We start from the raw sequence: 23,028 nt of genomic DNA on the forward strand, positions 1-23,028 counted from the left end.
AGCATTGCATATAATAGTATATGAGGGAAATAGTAAAATTTTGAGGAGTTGACCTTTGACCCCTGACTATTGACTCAAGACCCCTACATTCCCTAGAAAATCTCTGCCAGTCAGTACATGCGTATGTACCAAGTTCCATGAAGATACATTCAACCACTTGCGAGAAAAGTGAAATTGTGACATATTCACCAAACCTTTGACCTTTTGACCTTTGACCTTGTGACATGAAACTCTCTCTGGAGAATCTTTATGCAGTAGTACATGTCTACACTAAGTTTCAAGAAAATACCTTCGGGCATTGCATGGATTTTTTTGGGAAATAGGATTTTTAGCGTTTGACCTTGACCTTTTGACCTCTTGCCAATGTCACTAAAATCTACTCAGCTAATTGCCCCATCATACATCATCCTTGGACCAAGTTTGGTGAACGCTGCTTCATCCAGTTTTGAGTTATCACGTAAACAGATAAATTTTAGGATTTGACCTTGATCTTTGACTTTTGACCTCTGTCCAATTTCACTCAAAAACTAATCAAGTAATTGTCCCATCATACATCATCCTCAGACAAAGTTTGGTGAAATTTGCTGAATCCAGTCTTGAGTTATCGCGTAAACAGATACAATTTAATGATTTGACCTTGACCTTTGACCTTTGGCTGATTTCACCCAAAATCCTATCAAGTAATTGCCCCATCATACTTTATACTTAGACCAAGTTTGGTAAAATTTCAGTCAATATTACTCAAGTTATCGCGTAAACGAATGCAGACGGATGTACGTACAGACGTACAGACATACGGACATACGGACGGACGGACGGACGGACAACCCCAAAACATAATGCCTCCGGCACCACTTCGTGGCGGAGGCATAAAAAACAAGATGAACAAAAACTCTAAATTTGAATTGTTAAGCCTTCTACTGCTTCTCATATACCTTTATAGCTAGTCGAACCTGCCTTAGCGACCACCTGTATATAGCGGCCACCGAAAAATCCCCCCCCCCCTCCCCCGAGAGAAAAGCCCTGTAAAAGACCCTGTGTATAGCAGCCACCTGTCTAACGCGCCCAGCGGCCACAAATTTTGTTTCCCGTGATGGCTTTTAACCTGTCAGGAGCAGCCAATGAGCTGATAATTCAGCGTGTTTTTCTGTTTTTAGTAGCCGTGCCAGTCATTCATGGCAACGTTCAGTGATCGCCATCGCTGCATTCATCGCTCATTTACTCTCGAGCTTTCTCCACGACTGCAGACGTGCTACTGTGCAACAATAATTATTTCAAAAACACTGGCATTGTTCAATGCATAAAACACACGTGTGCATACGTATACGCATACATGCACATTTACGTACCCGGTACTTATAGATGCATACAACAATGATACATTTGTAGGCAATGCACACAAAGTTGGAACACCTGTCTATAGCGGCCACCTGTATATAACAGCCACTTTTTTCATTTCCCTTGGGTGGCCGCTACAGACAGGTTTGACTGTACTATGATTTGATCATTGTTATTTGTTATCTACAATGTATATTGTTGATACTGCTTTTCTTTCATTGCTAGACTCAAGTGTTATTTATGTGTTTATTTTACCATCAAGCGCAGTGTTTATAATACCACGGTAAGTATTAATGACGACTTTCGAGGCATGCAAATTTTGCAAATTGCCACTGGCATTCAATGCATTGAGTAGACCAGAGCTTTTGCGTGCTATTTTCAGTCATAAATCTTGGCAAAACTTGCAAAAGTTTTGTACATGCTGAGATTTTGGGTTTTATAGTATCCCACCTGAGACTGGAGCCTGAGGAAGAAGATTTGGGGAGTCGGAAAGCTTCAGTATATCTCTGGATGAAACAGCGAATAAGACACCTTTCTTCTGGCGAGCTCTATCACTGCCTGAAACAGAAGAAAATTCAAGTCAGATTAGATTTGAAAAATATACATCCAGAAATACTTCAAATTGAATGAGGTGAACATTGGAAATTTGTGACAACAAAATAAAAACAATTAAGTATGCACTCGGTTTCTCTTTCATTCTGAGATTGGCTACATAAACTCCTGTACAGCAACGATGAATTTCATCGAACCATTTAATATGAAGATTCACACTTAGTAAAGCATTATAACATAAATGATTTCATACTGATACAAGTTCAGAGATTGAAGAAGGATTTCTGTCTCAAATAGTAGTGAAAAAAAAGAAAGAGGCTTCTCAAGCGGCTTATGGCCAAATAGGTGTCTCGGTCTCCAGTGCACTGGTAAAGTAGAACAGGGGGAGGGGGGGGGGGTACAACAGAGGCTGAGATCATTTGAAAAACACAGAAATATGTCATAAGGAGCCAATCTGCTTTGAGCAATTGCGAAGGGACAGAGCTTGTGAGATTGCTGTGCAAATCCTCTCTCAAATTGTGCAGCAAAATAGTTGGCAAGCAAAAAAGAACTAGAAATGTCGCTATGGCGACTGATGCCTCCGCCATAATGCATGATTCTCCCAATAGGCGTATAGTACAATGTCTTCACAATGTGTGATCCATGATAGTTTCACATAACTGGCAAAATATTGAAATGACAGGTTTGTCAGAAATGTTTTGAACTGGGTTTGCTATAATTTTCTAAGAGTGCAGGTACACATATTTGGGGAATTTTATGCATTGAGTAATTTCCAAGGTACAAAGAAAGAGTGTGATGACGGTACAAAATAGATTTTTTTTTTTTTTTTGGGGGGGGACATTGAAACCTGGCCTTTGACCCTTAACCTTTGACCTTTGACCTTCTGGCTGGAAATTTCCCGCAGAATCTCCATTAGGTAATGCATGTATTAAGTTTTGAAACTAATAATGCAAGCATTGCATATACTAGTATATGAGGAAATACAAGTAAAATTTTGAGGAGTTGACCTTGACCTTTGACCCCTGACTATTGACCCATGACCCCTAAATTCCCTAGATGATCCCTGCCAGACAGTACATGCATATGTACCAAGTTCCACGAAGATACATCTAACCATTTGCGAGAAAAGTAATATTGCAACATTTTCACCTAACCTTTGACCTTTTGACCTTTGACTTTGACATGAAACACTCTCTGGAGAATCTTTACGCAGTAGTACATGTCCACACCAAGTTTCAAGAAAATACCTTCGGGCATTGCATAGATATGGGGGAAATTGCAACATTTGTAGCATTTGACCTTGACCTTTTGACCTTTGACCTCTTGCCAATGTCACTAAAATCTACTCAACTAATTGTCCCATCATACATCATCCTTGGACCAAGTTTGGTGAAAGCTGCTTCATCCAGTTTTGAGTTACCACGTAAACAGGTAAATTTTAGGATTTGACCTTGATCTTTGACCTTTGACCTCTGTCCAATTTCACTGAAAAACTAATCAAGTAATTTTCCCATCATACATCATCCTCCAACAAAGTTTGGTGAAATTTGCTCCACCCAGTCTTGAGTTATCGCGTAAACGGATACAATTTCATGATTTGACCTTGACCTTTGACCTTTAGCCGATTTCACCCAAAATCTAATTAAATAATTGCCCCATCATACTTCATACTTGGACCAAGTTTGGTAAAATTCCAGTAAATATTACTCAAGTTATCGCATAAACGAAAGCGGACGGACGGACGTACGGACGTATGTACGGACGTACGGACGGACGGACAACCCGAAAACATAATGCCTCCGGCACCACTTCGTGGCGGAGGCATAAAAATGCCTAAAATTAACAAATCAATTACAATTTTTTTTTTGAAGTGACTCCTTGATATTGCAGCTCGTGGTAGAAAAAAAATCCTATAGTTTCCAATCAGCTAGTAATAAAAATTGTGTCTTTTAGTGGTTCCTCAACTCATATCTGATTTTTCTCTGATGGACTGTGACTTGTGGCTGCTTTTGACATGACAGGTCACAAATATCAGAGAAACTGGACTTCTGTAGCTCTTTGTAAATCAAAAGATGTTCTGGTTTAACCCTATAAGGGCTGCGGGGGGGGGGGGGGGATCCGTCTCCCCTTGTCGTTTCACGCTATAATTCTGTAACGCGAGAAGGCCTGCTCGTCGCGAGGCCTCTTGACTTTGTTTGTTCAAGTCTTGCGCAACTTTTGAGACTTTTGCAAAGCTACGCTCATTTTTGTAACGGAATGTCGCCCCAAAACCGGCACAATTTTGTGCTTTTGTGTACATTTCCTATGGAAAACCGTGCTCTGTCATGAAAGTCATAAAAACCTGATTATTTTTACAAATAATCACTTTCATTGATTAATTTTGTGCTAATTATGGTATAAAAATGGTCAATGACAATTTCCAATGAAAAAACAAAAAAGAAACAAAAGCTGGAAAACAAGGAAATTAGTTAGGCTAAAATATGATCATGAGCTTAATTTGCATAATTAATTCATTAAAATTAGAAATTGATTATTTCAAAAAACCTTATGACACAATCATGCAGATTATGACATGGGTCTCACGCATGCAAAATTTTACCGCGATCGCACCATCGATGGCAAAATTCATCCCCCCGGTCTGAGCATAGCCAAAAAAGCCCAGCCTTTTTAGGGTTAATTGCAGATGGTGTATCTGAAGGAATTTTCTTCGGCTGAAATCTTTATCATGAGAGAGTGTCTGTGATTAAGCCAAGTATTCTTTCCTGACAATGACGTTGGCCATGAAAAAGCCCTCTTATGCTCGTCATTTGAATAACAATTTAACATCACAATGTCTCACACAAGTGCCTGCCCAGGGTGGGTACAACTCTCTCCATAGCAATGAAAAGGGACTGTACAGTAGTGGTTGAGGTGGGATTCATGTTTTGAACATTCCTAAGTGAGATAATGAGAAACCTCTTTATGAAATACGAAAGAGCATGTGATTTTACGGAGGATTCAACGTCTATTTGATGAAAATTGGTTTTCAAATGGCTTAGATATCCCCAAAAGTGATAATAATAATAGGTGACATGCCCCACCTTTACTAGGATCTCTTATGATTCACCTTGTGTTTGGATATCTCAGCCATTTCAAAACCGATTTTCATCAAGTAAACTTTTGATATCCTTTAGAATTAAATGCTCTTTGACATCTCAAAGAGTGGTTTCTGAATATCTTGCAAAACGTTAAAAGCTAAATAACCACCCTGACCAGAACTGTACACACCCTTTAACCTTATAGCAACTGAAGATTCCATACAGTCATGTAATGGTCTATTGTTCAATGAAAAGTACAGTAATATTACTTGCAAAATTATGCAAGATAGATCAATTCATGTTAATTTTCATCTAAACACTAAACAAAAAGAAAGTTCCCCCTATAACAAACCTCTGTAATTTATGAATCAGGAACCTTTGAGGAAATCTGAATACATGATTATGTAGCTGTATTTCTCGGCTACCTTTCATGGGAAATTCAATGGATATCACTTGGTCAAGCTTGAGTGAGCATGACTTAAAGTCAAAATGGTCACTTTTTGAAGTTCACAAGCCCAATTTTGCAACTGTGATTTGGTGATATCGGAACAAACTTCAATTTTCCAGGATAAAAAGGCATGCAACGTATAAGTTATGTGCTTCTTATCGTACCACGTGACTTGGGCACAAAATTTCACGGTTGAGTGAACACGGGGAGAAAATTACCGAAATGGCTGATTTGACATGTTTCTCGTGGTAATTTCTGTCAATTGAGATTGAATTCTTGTGTTGAACAGTTTTTACACGCAATTCACGTAATTTCACGGTTGAATGAGCACATTAAAAGCAAAGAAAAATAACAATTTAAATTGTGCAGTAAGAATTGCGATGATTTTGCGCACTGAAATCAAGTGTTTAATGCTTTTTGTATTGTGTTTAATACCACTGTGCATACAGTAATCACCTGACATTTTAGTCACGCTTCAATGAGCATGTGGGGCTGAAAAACCCGTTTTACCCTATATAATAAAAAAGTATTCATTGTTTTTTTATGTTTTAGTTGCAATGTTGGGAAATTACTCTGATTTCAATGAAAAAAATAACATTTCAATAAAAAATTACATGGTGACATGCTTCAGTGAGCACATAAAATGAGCAAAGTGTGCGGGTCAAAACCATTTTTCGCGGCTGAAATTCCCATAAGATTTACATTTGTTTTGTTTATGAAGACATATTCAGCGGTGTTGGCGGATAGAGCCTATAAAGTGAGTGAAGATGCTACCCAATCTGTGTTATATCGCATAATAGTCAACCAACATTTTAAGCAACTATCATTACCATCACAATCATCAACACCACATGAACAACAAAGGCCACTATCTCACCACAATCAATATCTGTCTCCAGACTCTCAGTGCATATTTGCAGCACGGGAGGATATTGATGTTTAACAAAAGTGAAATTTGGTACCATGTCAATGACCAATTGCATCTATTTTCTCTTGAGTTAATGTATGACTTCATGACGTCACAAAGACAGCAAGAACTTAATGCCAAAATCAGTATTCAGTAGCGAGGACAAAGGCCCAGAGATTTTATTTGCATAATATCTCATCTCTGCCCCAACAAGGGAATGTCATCAAACTAAAGGCAGACCAATTTCCCAGGAATACTTCAATATTTAATCAAAGGTAGCCATGGATTATAAGGGGGGTTTCCGGCCCCAGGTACCCTTTGACGTGTAAAATTTTGAAGGAATGCAAAGGATCACTGAGACATTTATATCGGTCCTAAAACGCAATAATGAAATGTTTTTCAGTTGATTTTAAATGCAGAATATTAAAGCAACACCTGCTGGATGGTTTCAATAAGATAAATCATTGTTTCATAATGTGGTCATTCAACCGTAAAATAAACCACATTGCATGCATAAGCCATTGTTAGCTTTCAAAAATATAAATTCCTCCTCTTCACATGAACTTACCATGGGGATTATGGCCAAACTGCCAATTTTTCATTATGTAGGGTACAAAAAGGGTTTCCAGCCTCACGTGCTTATTGAAGCATGACTGAAATGTCAGGTGGTCACTGATATGCGTGTGGGTATTAGCACAATATAAAAAAAAGCATCATACAGTTGATATTAGTGTGCAAATTATCGCAATTCTTACTGCACAATTTAAATTGTTATTTTTCTTTATTTTTAATGTGCTCATTCAACCGTGAAATTACGTGAATTGTGTGTAAAAACTGTTCAACACACGAATTCAATCTCAATTGACAGAAATTACCACGAGAAACATGTCAAATCGGCCATTTTGGTAATTTTCTCCCCGTGTTCACTCAACCGTGAAATTTTGTGCACAAGTCACATGGTACGATAAGAAGCACATAAATTATACGTTGCATGCCTTTTTATCCTGGAAAATTGAAATTTGTTCCGATATCACCAAATCAAAGTTGCAAAACTGGGCTTGTGAACTTCAAAAAGTGACCATTTTGACTTTAAGTCATGCTCACTCAAGCGTGACCAGGTGATATCTACTGAATTTCACATGAAAGGTAGCCGAGAAATACAGCTACATAATCACGTATTCAGATTTCCTCAAAGGTTCCTGATTCATAAATTACAGAGGTTTGTTTTAGGGGGAACTTACTTTTTGTTTAGTGTTTATTTCAAATTATGTTAATTTGAAAGCATCTTTAATAAGACTTAACCAAGAGACTTGTTGGTCACAGATATAATTCTGATATCCTTTGTTTACCTCCGATGTTTTCCACTCATCCAATTATATATTCAACACTGTATATATATATATATATAAACAATAAAAACAGTAAGGCATAAAACCGTAAGCATAAAACCGTAACAATAGAAACAGTAAGGCATTGAAAAGCGCCAATAAACACCACCACCAACCAACCAACCACACAAAAAAAGCATCACACAATTTCAGGAAATTCAGTGACTAATGGGTAATGGCATCATTTTCCAGATCTTTTGATATATCATTTATCTTTTGATTTCTTATTTATTTTTTGATTTATTATTTATATTTCGATTTATTATCTATTATCTATCTATTTATTATTTATTTATTCACTTATTCATTTATTTATTTACTTATTTATTCATTCATTCATTTATTCATTAATTCAAAATTTTTTTTATTTATTCGTTTATTCATTTATTCATTTATTCATTTATTCATTTATTCATTTATTCATTTATTCATTTATTCATTTATTCATTTATTCATTTATTCATTTATTCATTTATTCATTTATGCATTTATTCATTTATTCATTTTATTATAACTTTCATGCAAGCTGGGATTTAGAGTATCTAACCTTGGTCCGGGCCACGAGGCAGAGAACCCACATGCAGGTATTGCTGATTTTGCGCTGTGGCTGCAGTAGAAGATGAGGCACCTTTGTTCTTCTCCTGGGGCGCTTTATCAGCACCTTTAAAAGAAAGGAAATTCAAGTTTCAGCCGTTGAGGGAAAATGGACAAAGATGCAATTGTATGAAAAAACAAGGTAAATGTAAAAGTTATACCGTAAAAGTGGATATTTTCACACGACTAATTTTTTGCGCAAGGCCGGATCAGAAGAGTTTCGCATGTTTTTAATTCTGCAGAATCAAGACATTACGCACAGGAATGTATGGCAAGCAAAGATATTCGTGTGCTTTTATTTTCGCGCTAGTTTCTGGTTGCGCAAAATGCGCGAAAATTTTCAACACCACGAAAATTTCTACTTTAGCAGTAATCCGATCATCTGTCCAAATAAGGTGTCCCCTCCCATCCTCCCACAAGGATGAAACTTGAAAAATGAAACCCCAAATTTGAATCATCATTGATTTCCACTTTTACTACATCTCAGGTCGCCTAGCTTGTTTCACCACTTCGGCGAGGAGATTTTCAAGTTTGTCTAGACGAGAAGTAACGTCCCCGGAGGTAGACGCCCGATCCTCGGAAGGGGCTTTTGATACCGTATGAGGAGCTTTTTTGGGAATTTTCTTCATCTGCTTCTTCCCCGAATCTTGAGCCATAGCCTTTCCGACGCTCACATTCTTCTGTACATGCGCCGTACCGGCATCGCCGGAGGGAGGCGCTGGTGGTGGTAACTCTTGCTTCGTGGCACAGACCTCCTGTCCACGCGTAGCACGTAAAGCGAAGGAAGGATCGTGCTGCTCTTTCGAGCTCATATTCATCGAGCCCCCGTAAAGTTTAGGCTCGAAAGATGCGTCAAAACACTTCTCAGTTGGTTCCGGATGACCGGCGAAGAAAAATTTCCTCGCGAGAAGGAAATTGAAAGCGATGAATTTAATGGATAGAAATCAAACCGCGGAGCTATGCAGGAGAACCTCCTGTCGGCTGGAACGAACGCAAACGTATTGCTGGACGCGCGTGCGGGCTCTCCTATTATTACTCTTATGCATCGTAGTCTCTTTTGAGACTTCCGAAATAAAATGTCCACTTTTACTACATCTCAGGTCGCCTAGCTTCAAGATTTGAGACAGGAAACTTTTGCAAATTGGAGCCTATTTTCTTTTTTTGCTGCACAAAAATTCCACGAATCAGCACTGGAATTCAATACATTGTTTAGAATATTGCACACATTTTGCTTCCGCTACTCTGGGCTCCTTGAGCAATTTGTGGAAGTTTCATCCGTGCAAATTTTCTCCAAAGTGAATTTCAGCATTTAATGATAATGATAATGAATAACATTTATATAGCGCTTAATACTGATGTTTCTAAGCGCATCAATCCGGGGAAAAAAAGAAGAAAAAATACATCGCAAAAGTAAAATACAGCATTATGTACATATCATGATACAACAACAGCAACAACAACAGCAAAATTAAGGTTGTGCAAACAGATAAGTTTTCAACAATGACTTAAACCTATCAGCATTTTCAGCGTTACGAATATAGAAAGGGAGTTTACTCCAAAGGAGTGGGGAAATAACAGAAAATGCCCTATCACAATAACGTGTTCAGGTGCGGGGACCATGTGATAATTGGAGAGTGGAGGCAGAATGGAGAGAATGGGTTGAAGTGGAGGAGCGGAAGGAAATTAAGTCTTTAAGATAAGATGGGGCAAGATTATTGCATATCTTGTAAACAAGAAGGAGGATTTTAAAAGTGATACGTTGATGAATGGGGAGCCAGTGGAGGGATTGGAGAACTGGAGTAATGTGGTCAGATCTTTTTGTGAGGGTCATAAGCCTAGCAGCTGTATTTTGAATTCTTTGAAGGGGCGCAGTACTTGAAGCAGAGAGACCAACAAGAAGGGAATTGCAGTAGTCAAGATGAGAGGAGACAAATGCGTGAATGAGACGTTCAGTGGAAGACTGATCCAATAACTTACAGATTTTACCAATTTTACAAATACCCAAAGCAGCAGAATGACATGAATTCCTAATATGTTGTTGAAAGTTCAGATGCTTATCTACAATAACTCTTGAGATCTCTGACGAACAGACTGAGAGATTTATACCGCAAAAATAAATTTCTGAAAAAAAAATCTGGAGGATTCCTACTCTAACATCAATGAGTAGGTCCTGAGAGATCATCTCTCCAAAGTTGGTGTTTTTATCCACCATGTATAATGGTAATTCCACTCTGCTACCCAACTATACGGTGGACTCCCACTTTAAGGGAGTCAGCATGACCAGCAGTTTCCATATTTTGTTAGATCAAAATTTTGTTATAAATGTGTTCTTTACAAACAGTACTGTACAGTACAAACAGTATTGTAATAGCTAATCACGGTTGAATACTACATCTTGATTAGGAAATATTTTTAATTGCTTGTAAAAATAGTGTTCTTTGCTTTAATGGGCTTTGTGTAACAGACTATCTTTTACATGATTAAGCCTAAAAGGTCCATGAGGGGAGAGGGAGGGGTGTGATCTGCCCCCCCCCCCTTGACATTTCCTGCAATACATTGTATTTTTGCAGCACAAGAAGGCGTTGTCATTAGTCTTCTAGACCTTTTTTTTAAGTCTTACTCAAACTTTTGAGACCAAATTTGCAACATCCGCATGGACCGTTTTTGTAACAAATGTCACCCCAAAATGGGCACAATTTTGTGATTTTGCGGACATTTTCTTTGAAAAAAGGTGTGCTGTTATTAAAATCATAGAAACCTCATAATTTTTACTATTTATCATTTTAAATGATTAATTTTTTGCTACGCATGGTGAAAAATTGGTCAGTGACAATTTCAAATTGAAAAACAAAGAAAAAACAAAAGCTGAGAAACAGTGAAATAAATAACAAATTCCAAAATAAATAAAATGTGTATAAAAGAATTGCAATAACTTTCGGATTTTTTTTTTTTCACTTTGATGTACAGTTATGGAAGATGTTTAAAAAACTTCAAAAACCCAAAATTTGACTCTCAATGATTTTGCTTAGTGTTTAACTTAATAAAAGAATATCTTGGATTATTTCATTTCCAAAATGAATTAATTTAAATTACACATTGACACTGACAACAAATCTCAAGTTGCAATTTTGTATATCATAGTGTGGATGTCGAGAGTTCCAAATCAATTTTTTTTTGTTCATTCAACGTTTATAACAACTTTACATGATAACAAATCTCTTTGAGGGATAAAACTTTCATGAACTGCCACTGGTATTCAATGTATTGAGCAGACAACTAAGCTTTTTCCATGCTATTAACTTTCACAAAACCTGGCTCCTTGTCAAATTCGCAAAGGTTTCATGCATGCTAAAATTTTTGGTCTTGCAGTATCTAACCTGCGACTGTGGCAGGAGGAAGAGGGCCTTGCGTCGGAAGCCCTTTCTGTTGCTCTGTGGATGGCGTTGTGGCTGAGTCATCAGTGGTCTTCTCCTGGGGTGCTTTATCTTTATCTTAAACATAAGAAAATGGAAGATTAAACGAGAACTTACCGTTTGAAGTTTAATATTAATTTTATGAGTAATTGGAGGGTGAGATTACGTCATATATGAGATCCCGCTAGTGCGCGCGCCACTCAATATTAGAAGCAAGAATGTGACCACTGATGTAGGAAGATAACGAGATATTAAGTTACCGTTTGAAATTGAGGGAGGGTGAGGTGGGACGTAATCTCACCCTCCAATTACTCATAAAATTAATATTAAACTTCAAACGGTAAGTTCTCGTTTAATCTTCCATTTTATATCGTAATTTCGTGAGAGATTACGTCATATATGAGATTTCGAAGCCAGTGGTTACATTCTCGAGGCAACCCCCCCGAAAAGGGGTAGGGAGCATACCTTAGATAGAGGTTCCATTGCCATTCTCATTCAGGCTGAATGCTGCATAGATATTGTGTCTCCAAGAGTTCACAAGTTCAGGCAGTTCAAGACATGTCTGCTCAAATCTTAGGGCTTCACAGTCTATTTTTTGATAATTGTTTCTACAAAATTTTTCTCAGCAGGACAGGGCTTGTTGTAGTACTTGCGAAAGGTTCTTTCGTTGGCCCAACCGGCTTGCGCAAGTATCTTAGATACTGGGAAATTTCCTTTATTGGCTGCGGAGGTAGACGCTGCCCGAGTAGAATGCGCCTTGTAGGTCCCTGTATCAATACCCGCAGCCTCCAAAACCTCCTTAATCCAGCGAGCGATTGTTTGAGAGGATACCCTGTGATACGGTTTCTTGTAGCTAACAAAAAGGTACCGCTCACTAGCTCTGATCCTGTGGGTCCTTCTGATGTATTCCTGCAAGTACCTGACCACACAAAGTCTCCTGTCTGGTGGGTATGCCTGGAGCTTGACACTGTGCGAGTAATTTCCAGGCTTGCTCTGTTTTAGGAGATCATGAAGGTGAAAGGTGGCTGCATTCTCTCTTAACACCATATCATCCAAGCTTAGGTAGTGTAATGATTGAATCCTTTGTGCTGAGATTAATGCAATAATCACACACAATTTAAGCGTCAATTTTTTCAGGTCCAATACGTGCGCTGGGGACCAAGAACGAAGAAAATTGAAAACAAGGTTAACGTCCCACGTTTCCATGTATCTAGGCTTGGGTGGGCGTAGCTGAAAAACTCCCTTCATAAACCTCTGGATAAAGGGATGATTTCCAACTGTAAACATAGTATCTCGAAGTATCACAAATGAAGATAGAGCACTCCGTGCTAAGTTTATGACACTGTAACCTGCCCCTTTTTCGAAGAAAATGTCACTCAGGAATTCCAGGACAGCTTGAACATCTGAATACAAGTAGTTGCTGCATTTCTTGTCACAAAATGCTTTCCATTTGTTTATGTACACTGCATACTGTTTTTTAGTCCCTTTTCTCCAAGAAGAGGCCATTACAGCAATTATCCGTGCATTCAATCCCGCATCTCTGAAGGGGTTGCACAGAACCTGCAAGCAAGAAGATCAATCTGAGTGTGAAGTGGGTGAGGAGTGTTAGAAACTGGCAATGTTAGTAAGGATTCACTCCTATGAATAACAAGTGGTTCATTCATCATCCTGTTTAGGAGAGGAAACCATGGCTGGCTTGGCCATTTTGGGACTACTAGTATCCCAGCTGCATTATCAGATTTGATTTTTTGAATGCACTTAGCAACTAAGCAGAAAGGAGGAAATGCATAAAAGTACCACCTTCCCCAATCGAGAGTAAAGGCATCAACAGCCTTGGCATGTGGGTCGGGCAGCCATGTGACATAGTTCTCTACCTGCTTGTTAAGTCTGGAGGCAAATAGGTCTATTTCTGGTGTCCCAAAACGTGAGGTTATTTCTTGGAAAACTGTGCGGTCAAGCATCCATTCTGTGCGGTCATTGAATTTTCTAGACATGCGGTCTGCCTCCACATTCAGCTTTCCTGGCAAGTGTGCTGCTGTGACCCAAATTTTATGAGTTTCGCACCACTGCCAAATCTCTCGGGCTGCCCGATCACAGTCAAGGGATTTAATGCCTCCCATGTTATTAATGTACGCAACAGCAGTACTGTTATCTAGCCGTAACAAGACATGAATGTTTTGTGAATTAGAACAGAAGGACTTGAGTCCCATGCCAGCAGCCAGGGTCTCCAGATAATTAATCTTATTCTCCCTGGCTTTTTGCAGCTCGTCTTCATTCCATCTACCCCCTGTATGGGTGGTATGATCAGATGCCCCCCAGCCTTTGCCACTGGCATCCGTGCACAATTCGAGCATAGGTTTAGGGTGTCGTAAGGGTGAGAAAGCAGACTGCACATTGTCTATCCACCATTGCAGCTCTTCTTTTGCTTCCAAAGATAGGCTCATTTTTCTGTCAAAATGCCCCTTATTCATTTTGAGTGCTTTGATTTTGTCCCTTTCTAAAGCCCTGTAATAGAGCTGTCCATACTGGACTGCGGGAAATGATGCTACCATTTTCCCGATAATTCTAGCCACCTGCCTGACACTGGGGTTTGATATTTGCATAAGTTCAGTGCACAAGGACTGTATTTCCTCTGATTTGTTATCAGGCAGTCGAATTGTCATGGTCTGAGTGTTGAGAATGAAACCAAGAAATTGTATTTCTTGAGTGGGGCATAGTACTGATTTATCTGGGTGCACCAAGAACCCAAGTTGTGCAAGGATGCTAGTGGTTTCCAAAACCGTTTGCAAATTAGTTTGATTCTCACTTTCTCCAATAATGAGGATATCGTCAAGGTATCCAATTACTACATGCCCTTGCTCTCTCAGTAATGTGAATGCAGGTTTCAGTAGTTTAGTGAACAACCTTGGCGCCGTGCTCAGGCCATTAGGCAGTACTTTGAATTGCCAAAGTTGATTTTTCCAGGAGAACTTTAAGAACTTCCTGTGTGCTGGGTGCACAGGTACTGTATAGTACGCGTCCCGAAGGTCGACTGAAGCTAAGAAACTATTTTCTGAAATGAGTTCAATAGCAGTATGGATATTTTCCATCTTAAAATGCTGGTACTGGAGATATTTGTTGAGATCAGACAGGTCTAGGATAACGCGTGTACCCCCATCTTTTTTAGGCCGTGTAAAAATATTAGACACGTATTCTCCAGTTTCCCTCTGGCACTGTTCAATTACTCCCTTGTCACGGAGTTTAGAAATTTCAAGATCAATATCAGCCTCTTCGGCTTTATCACATCGAAAAATGTAAGGGGGTTTAGTTCTAGATGGTGCACCCATCTCTTTACTGAATTCAAGCCTGTAACCACTTACAGCATTTAGCACATGTGGGTCTGAAGTAATTTTGCGCCACTTTGGGAAGAATTGCTTCAGTCGACCTCCTACCACAGGTTCTACATTATCATGATGACATAGCTTTGCATGATCACTAGAAAAGGATGTTATATTTACCTCGTCAGTTGAACTGGAGGTTATCGTGCTCTCTTCATCCCTGAGCCTTGCTTGCTGCCGCAGTGCGGTTGGTGCTGGCTGGGATGTGTGAAGGTGTGGGGAGCTGGCGGCTTCCCCCTCCCCTTGGGGCGCTGGCCCAAAAAAGCATGGCTGGTAGCTCCAGTCCACGGTCCTTTTGCACCTGTAGGCCTAGTCACATCACTTGTGCTTGCACGAGATGTAGTCCAGCCCGCGTCGCGGTACTGTTGGGGCAAATTCGAGCTTCCTGATGTAATCTTGCTCCTGCCCTTGCCATATGCACTCCTGCCATAGTCATACGGGCTGAAACGCTGCTTTTTGTACTGTCTGCTATGCTCACTCCTGAGGACACCCTCAGTTGCTTTTTGTTCATCTCTAATGTCTTTCATTTGCTTTCCCAGGTCGTCACCGAAAAGGAATTTGGAGACCGGTGTACAGGGCTTGCAGAGATGTTGGAATTGATAACCAATGTCTGGTTTCATGAATTCCTTACGTAAGGAATTTAGCTCAAAGTTCGCACTGCACAGAAGTGCTAGTGCATCTTGCTGCTGTTCAGTAATATTCTGTGCCGACACTGTATGTATGTAGGCATTGATGCCTCTCGTGAGATTCTTTTGGAGTCTCTGAAATTTGAGGTCTCGTGTCTTTGAAAAGGCAGGTAGCCCATTCCAGATTCTTTGGTTGACTTTCGGCACATCCACCAGCTCACAGTTGCTGGGAATGGGGTATTTAGTGATCGTATCATCTACCACTTTGGGCTCAAGCTGGTGGGTCAGAAGGTAGGCTGTAGACTTAGCAATTTCTGGGTCAATGGGGGGACCAACTTCCTCAGCCACAGCAAATTTGGCTGCAATGTTTGGAACTTTTTCCACTACAGGAGGGGGAACTTCGCCTTCTTCAGTATCAAATTTGTCATCCTGACAACGATCCCCTTGACCTGGTTGGATAATCACCGAGTTTTCATCCATATCTCGGCCCAAAAATGGTGCCGCATATTCATCATCATAATGGCAGTCAGTATCTGCCGAGTCTGAAGGGGAGTATTCAGAAAGTTTGAGAAAAATCGGACAATCGATGCAAAAGTTATGAATTTCTAAAGTTTTGGTGTTGGAACCACTGGATGAGGAGACTACTAGAGGATATGACGTATGAGTGGACAACAATACAAAGAAAATATAAAGGATATTCAACAAAAATTCACTTTTCTAGAATTATGAAAGAGCAGTGGACCAACCGCTTTCAGAAAGCAGGGGGAATAATTGCTACCCTTAACATATGTCAATATCAAGTTGATGGAATTTGTAATTTTCATGAAATATGGATTTTTGTAGTATTTTCTTTATATTTCCTTGATATTGTAGTCCACTCATACGTCATAACCTCTAGTAGTCTCCTCATCCAGCGGTTCCAACACGAAAACTTTAAAAATTCATAACTTTTGCATCGATTGTCCGATTTTCTTCAAACTTTCACTGATGTGTTCTACTAATGTTGCTGCTCTCACTCAATCCACATTGTTCTTGGGGTTTATCTTCCCTTTAACATTGGACTCTAAAAGTTTGTTGACCCCTGTCTGTGACCTTTGACCTTGAGGTAACCTTCAACTTCCCAAGGGACATCTACCATCTAAGTTTGGTCACAAACAGACAGATAAATCAAAAGTTACGAGCCATAAATGAAACGTGCCCTAAAAACTTAACATTGGGCCCTAAAGTTCATTGACCTCTGCCTGTGACCTTGGACCTTGAGGTGCCCTTCATATTTGGTAAAATGTGTAACTTTGTATTGATACTCTTCCCTCCAAGTTTGACTGAAATTGAAATCCTCAGTAGAGAGTTATTCAAGTTTTTGTAGCGTTACGGACAGACGACGGAATGACGGACGACGGACAGACGGACAGATGGACGGATGACTGATGGACAGACGCCACAGGCGATCCCTTAGTCTCCCCACACCTCAGGTGGGCTCGACAAAACTGGAGTGAAACAGAATACAACAATATATGTGACCATACATCACAAAACGAACAACAAGAGACCCGGGGGTCACGCGCTCACCCGAGTATTGCAATTTCACCTTCCATGCATTTTTGCACACTCATACCTGAGAACATTGGAAACTTAGGTCTGCATACAGTTGAACCTCTCGTATCCGGACAAGTCGGGACCGGGGCTCATCCGGATAAGGGATTTGGCCGGATACGGGAGACTCGATGCTTTATACTTTACATGTACATATACATACACATGTACTGATGTAGCCCATTGTAGTACCACATGTAGTAATGTGTATACTGCAACCTTTTCATTGTTACACTCAGTAACAGACCCCAAAAATAGAGGTTTGTGTAACTTGCAAGAATGAAATCATTTTCTTTTATAAATTCTTGGGATGATTTACCTAAATAATTATTAAGAAATGTATCAAGTATATGTAATTCATGTGTGTTTGTTCTCAAGGAGTTGGGAATCCCCCTTTCCTCCCGTAATTATAAAAAAATCACGGCGAGATTGCGTCCGGATAATAGAGAGATCCGGATAAAGGGAGGCCGGATAATAGAGGTTCAACTGTATATGGACAAACTTGGAACTAAAGTCATTCATGTACAAACTCATGGTATTAAATTTGCTTTATCATTTCTGATTCTAGAGTAGAAGATTTTAAATATTCCTTAATGTGGGGGGGGGGGGGGGTGGGCCCCCTAGGGGCCCCCAAGAGGGACATGGTGCCCATTTGAAGGAATTGAGATTATATCCCCCTAGGGATGCTACCTGCTAAGTTTGGTCAAAATTCATCATGAGGTTCTCAACAAGAAGATGAACGTACAATTCAGGTGCCATTAGGACACATTCCCATCCCCTCTCCTGGAATCGGGGGGGGGGGGGGGGGGGCACCCCTGATTCCGCCAATCCCATGTACAAACTTGAAACTACAGTCATCAATGTACTAACTCATAGTATTATCTAAGCCCTGTCACTTCTGGTTCTAGAGAAGATTTTTTAACCCTAATCAGGCTGGGGGGGGGGGCGGAATCCGCCCCCCATCGACGTTTCGCGCAATATCTTCGCAACGCGATAAGCTCCCGCCGCGATGTTTCATGACTTCTTTCTTTCAAGTATCGCGCAACTTTTGAGACCCAAATTGTTGCGCCCGCGCGTACCGTTTTGACGCGACGCCCGTTCGAAAAAAATTTGTCAACCCCAAAATTGCTCCAAAACGTGATTTTGTGTACAAATCCAATGCAAATTGTGTTTTTTCAATTAATTCACATAAAAATTCATATCTTCACTTAGAATGGCCGAAATTAATTTATTTTAGCATAATAATGCTTTGAAAAATGTCTGTGACAAATTTTGGCCAAAAAAAAAACAAAAACAAAAGGTTAAAAAACAATGAAATACATAAGAAATTAATTTCGATACAGATTTTTTTTTATCCTATGTCTCAGAAGAATGATACAAGAAACATTTTTTAAAAGAAATTAGCTTAAATGGAGCATAAATAAGTGATTTAGAGCCCAAAACTGATTTTATGCATAAATTACAATAATTAATTAATATAAAATATAAGAAAAATTTTTCGGAGAAAGCAACCATACATTTTGATAGAATACGTCGCGGGTGTCGCATGTGCCGATTTTCGGCGCGATCGCGATCACGTTCCATAGGCGAGATCTGAAGGGGGGGCCGAATCCGCCCCCCCCCCCCAGATATAGCATAGTCAAAAAAGCCCAGCCTGATTAGGGTTAAAGATTCCTTAATTTTAGGGGGTTTGGGCCCCCTGGGGGCCCCCAGGTGGGCCATGGTGCCCATTTGAACAAATTCAGATCCTATCCCCCTAGGGATGCTACCTACCAAGTTTGGTGAAAATCAGACATGGGGATCTCAAAGTGAAGATAAAAATGTACAATTTAGGCCCCATTAGGACCCCTCCTCTGGGTCCCAAGGGGGGCACCCCCGATTCCCCCATGAACAAACTTGAAACTACAGTCATTAATGTACTAACTCATAGTATTAACTAAGCCCTATCACTTCTGGTTCTAGAGAAGAAGATTTTTAAAGATTCCTTAATCTTAGGGGGTTTGGGCCCCCCTGGGGCCCCCAGGTGGGCCATGGTGCCCATTTGAACAAATTGAGATCCTATCCCCCTAGGGATGCTACCTGCCAAGTTCGGTGAAAATCGGTCATGGGGTTCTCAAGAAGAAGATAAAAATGTAAAAAGTTTACGCACGACGGACGACGGACGCCGGACAAAGGGCGATCGCAATAGCTCACTTGAGCCTTCGGCTCAGGTGAGCTAAAAAGTCACACCCCTTGATTTCACGCGAGTACTCAAAAAAAGTGAAACTGCTCAACCAAGTCAATATTGGGATTTTCATAGTTTGTGAAAGAGCTACCCTTCTTCTGCATTATTCTTTAGTTTGGGATCATGGTAAAGTGCATTTTCAGCAGTTTTTCTATCCCCTGTTTTTTTTGTAGAGTACTGAGATCAGGGCCCCGTTGCTAGAAACTTTGCGTTTAAACGCAACTTGCAACTGATTGTCACTGGCCGATCAAAATCATTGTTGCATGCATGTCTTCTTAATAGGGCAGACCCTGAGCCAATCAGAATGGTTGTTTCAAAAGTAGCAATTATTTGCAATTGATTGCAACTTTCTTGCAATGGGGCCCAGGTATGTCTTTAGAGGACCCTCTTCATTTCTTGATAACCCTTTGTATACTCTTCACTTCCAAGTCTAGTAACTTTTTTCATAAGGGATAATGCTAATGCTTTGAAAGTTGGCACTAATCATGACCAGAATGTGTTGATAGAGCATGATTAATTTAATTAATTTATCTATTTATTGATCTATTTATTCATTGATCTATTATCTATTTATTCATTTTTGATTTATTTATTCACTTATTTACTTATCTGTTTATTTATTTATTCATTTATCTATTTATTCATTCATTCATTTATTCATTTATTTATTTATTTATTTATTCATTTATTCATAACTTTCATGCAAGCTGGGCTTTAGAGTATCTAACCTTGGTCAGGGCCACGAGGCAGAGGACCCACAAGCAGGTATTTCTTATTTAGCGCTGTGGCTGCAGGAGAAGATGAGGCACCTTTGTTCTTTTCCTGGGGCGCTTTATCACCACCTTCAAAAGAAAGAAAATTCAAGTAACAGCGCTTAGGGAAAATGGACAAAGATGCACTCGTATAAAAAACAAGGTAAATGTAAAAGTTATGATCCGATTACCTGTCCAAATAAGGTGTCCCCTCCCATCCTCCCGCACGGATAACTTATGAAACTTGAAAAAATGAAACCCCAAATTTGAATCATCATTGATTTCCACTTTTACTACATCTCGGGTCGCTTGGCTTCAAATTTTGAGACAGGAAACTTGCAAATTGCAGCCTATTTTCTTTTTTGCTGCATGAAAATTCCACAAATCATCACTGGCATTCAATACACTGTTCAGAATTGCGCACATTTTGCTTCCACTACTCTGGACTCCTTGAGCAATTGTGAAAGTTTCATCAACGCAAATTTTCTCCAAAGTAAAATTCAGCATTTATACCACGAAAATAAATTTCTAAAAAAATTCTAGAGGACTCCTACTCTAACATTAATGAGTAGATCCTGAAAGATCATCTCTCCAAAGTTTGTGTTTTTATCCACCATGTATAACAGTAATTTCACTCTGCTACCTGACCATACAGTGGACCTCCACGTTAAGAAGTCCTTATCAAGACCAGCAAATTCCATATTGCTAAATTAAAATTTTTGTTTATATTAACTGCGTTCTTTGTATTGGGAATGCACAGTATTGTAATAGCTAGTTACAATTGAATACTAAATCTTGATTAGGAAATATTTTTTATTGCTTTTAAACACAGTGCTCTCTGCTTTAATGGGCTATTTTTTACATGATTTCCGCTTTAGTGGACTATTTCTTTACATGATTAAGCCTAAAAGGTCCATGAGGGGAGAGGGAGGGGTGGAATCTGCCCCCCCCCCCCGACATTTCCTGCAATACATTGTATTTGTGCAGCATGAGGCCTTGTCCCGAGTCTTTTTTTAAGTCTCATGCTAACTTTTGAGACCAAATGTGCAACATCCACATGGACCGTTTTTGTAACAAATGTCACCCCAAAATGGGCACAATTTTGTGATTTTGCATACATTTTCTTTGAAAAAATGTGTGCTGTTAGTAAAGTCATAGAAACCTCATAATTTTGACTATTTGTCATTTTGAATGATTATTTCTTTGCTATGTATGGTGAAAAATTGGTCAGTGACAATTTCGAATTGAAAAAAAAAGAAAAAACAAAAGCTCGATAACAGTGAAATAGATAACAAATTCCAAAAAGAATAAAATGTGAATACAAGAATGGCAATAATTTTCTGATTTTTTTTTTCTTTTTGATGTACAGTTATGGAAGATGTTTAAAAAACTTCAAAAACCCTAAATTTGACTATCGAGGATTTTGCTTTGTGTTCAACTTGATTAAACAATATCTTGGATATTCTATTTTCAAAACGAATTAACCTAAATTTAACATTGACACTGACAACAAATCTCAAGTTGCAATCTTGTATATCATAGTGTGGATGTCGAGTGTTCCAAATCTATTTATTTTGTTCATTCCACGTTTCTAACAACTTTACATGATAACAAATCTCTTTGAGGGATAAAACTTTCATGAACTGCCACTGGTATTCAATGTATTGAGCAGACAACTAAGCTTTTTCCATGCTATTAGCTTTCACAAAACCTGGCTCCTTGTGAAATTCACAAAGGTTTCATGCATGCTAAAATTTTTGGTCTTGCAGTATCTGACCTGCGATTGTGGCAGGAGGAAGAGGGCCTTGCGTCGGAAGCCCTTTCTGTTGCTCTGTGGATGGCGTTGTGGATGAGTCATCAGTGGTCTTTTCCTGGGGCGCTCTATCTTCATCTTCAACAAAAGGAAATTCAATATACAGAGCAGAGTACCAGGTAGCATAAAGAAAATGATATGATATGATATCATAACATGAAGTAAAACAGAATACAACATTATATGTGACCATACATCACAAAACGAACAAAAAGTCACACCCCTTGATTTCACGTGAGTACTCAAAAAGGTGAAACTGCTCAACCAAGTCAATATTGGGATTTTCATAGTTTGTGAAAGAGCTACCCTTCTTCTACATTATTCTTTAGTTTGGGATCATGGTAAAGTGCATTTTCAGCAGTTTTTCTACCACCCTTTTTTGTAGAGTACTGAGATCAGGTATGTCTTTAGAGGACCCTCTTCATTTCTTGATAACCCTTTGTATACTCTTCACTTCCAAGTCTAGTAACTTTTTTCATAAGGGATAATGCTAATGCTTTGAAAGTTGGCACTAATCACGACCAGAATGTGCTGATAGAGCATGATTAATTTAATTAATTTATCTATTTATTGATCTATTTATTCATTGATCTATTATCTATTTATTCATTTTTGATTTATTTCTTCACTTATTTACTTATCTGTTTATTTACTTATTCATTTATCTATCTATTTATTCATTCATTCATTTATTCATTTATTTATTTATTTATTTATTTATTTATTCATTCATTTATTCATAACTTTCATGCAAGCTGGGCTTTAGAGTATCTAACCTTGGTCAGGGCCACGAGGCAGAGGACCCACAAGCAGGTATTTCTTATTTTGCGCTGTGGCTGCAGGAGAAGATGAGGCACCTTTGTTCTTCTCCTGGGGCGCTTTCTCACCACCTTCAAAAGAAAGAAAATTCAAGTAAGAGCGCTTAG

General features: G+C 39.2%; 2 protein-coding genes across 2 annotated transcripts in view; both read right to left on the reverse strand.

Annotated features, from left to right (window-relative positions):
• The window catches only part of LOC140235837 (uncharacterized), a 45,951-nt gene that overhangs the window by 8,653 nt on the left and 14,270 nt on the right, over window positions 1–23,028 (reverse strand). Inside the window, exons 6-9 of the mRNA XM_072315835.1 lie at window positions 22,879–22,992; window positions 22,067–22,180; window positions 8,258–8,371; window positions 1,789–1,896 (exon numbers count right to left, since the gene is read on the reverse strand). Of these exons, the coding sequence (XP_072171936.1) occupies window positions 1,789–1,896; window positions 8,258–8,371; window positions 22,067–22,180; window positions 22,879–22,992 (450 nt within the window). The remainder of the gene's footprint in view (window positions 1–1,788; window positions 1,897–8,257; window positions 8,372–22,066; window positions 22,181–22,878; window positions 22,993–23,028) is intronic.
• LOC140235988 (uncharacterized) lies at window positions 15,159–16,211 on the reverse strand. The gene has a single exon (XM_072315974.1). It carries the CDS (start codon window positions 16,198–16,200, stop codon window positions 15,235–15,237), a length of 966 nt encoding a protein of 321 aa, XP_072172075.1. The 5' UTR covers window positions 16,201–16,211; the 3' UTR covers window positions 15,159–15,234.

The sequence above is a fragment of the Diadema setosum genome, chromosome 12, assembly GCF_964275005.1.
Source record: "Diadema setosum chromosome 12, eeDiaSeto1, whole genome shotgun sequence".
Taxonomy (NCBI): domain Eukaryota; kingdom Metazoa; phylum Echinodermata; class Echinoidea; order Diadematoida; family Diadematidae; genus Diadema; species Diadema setosum.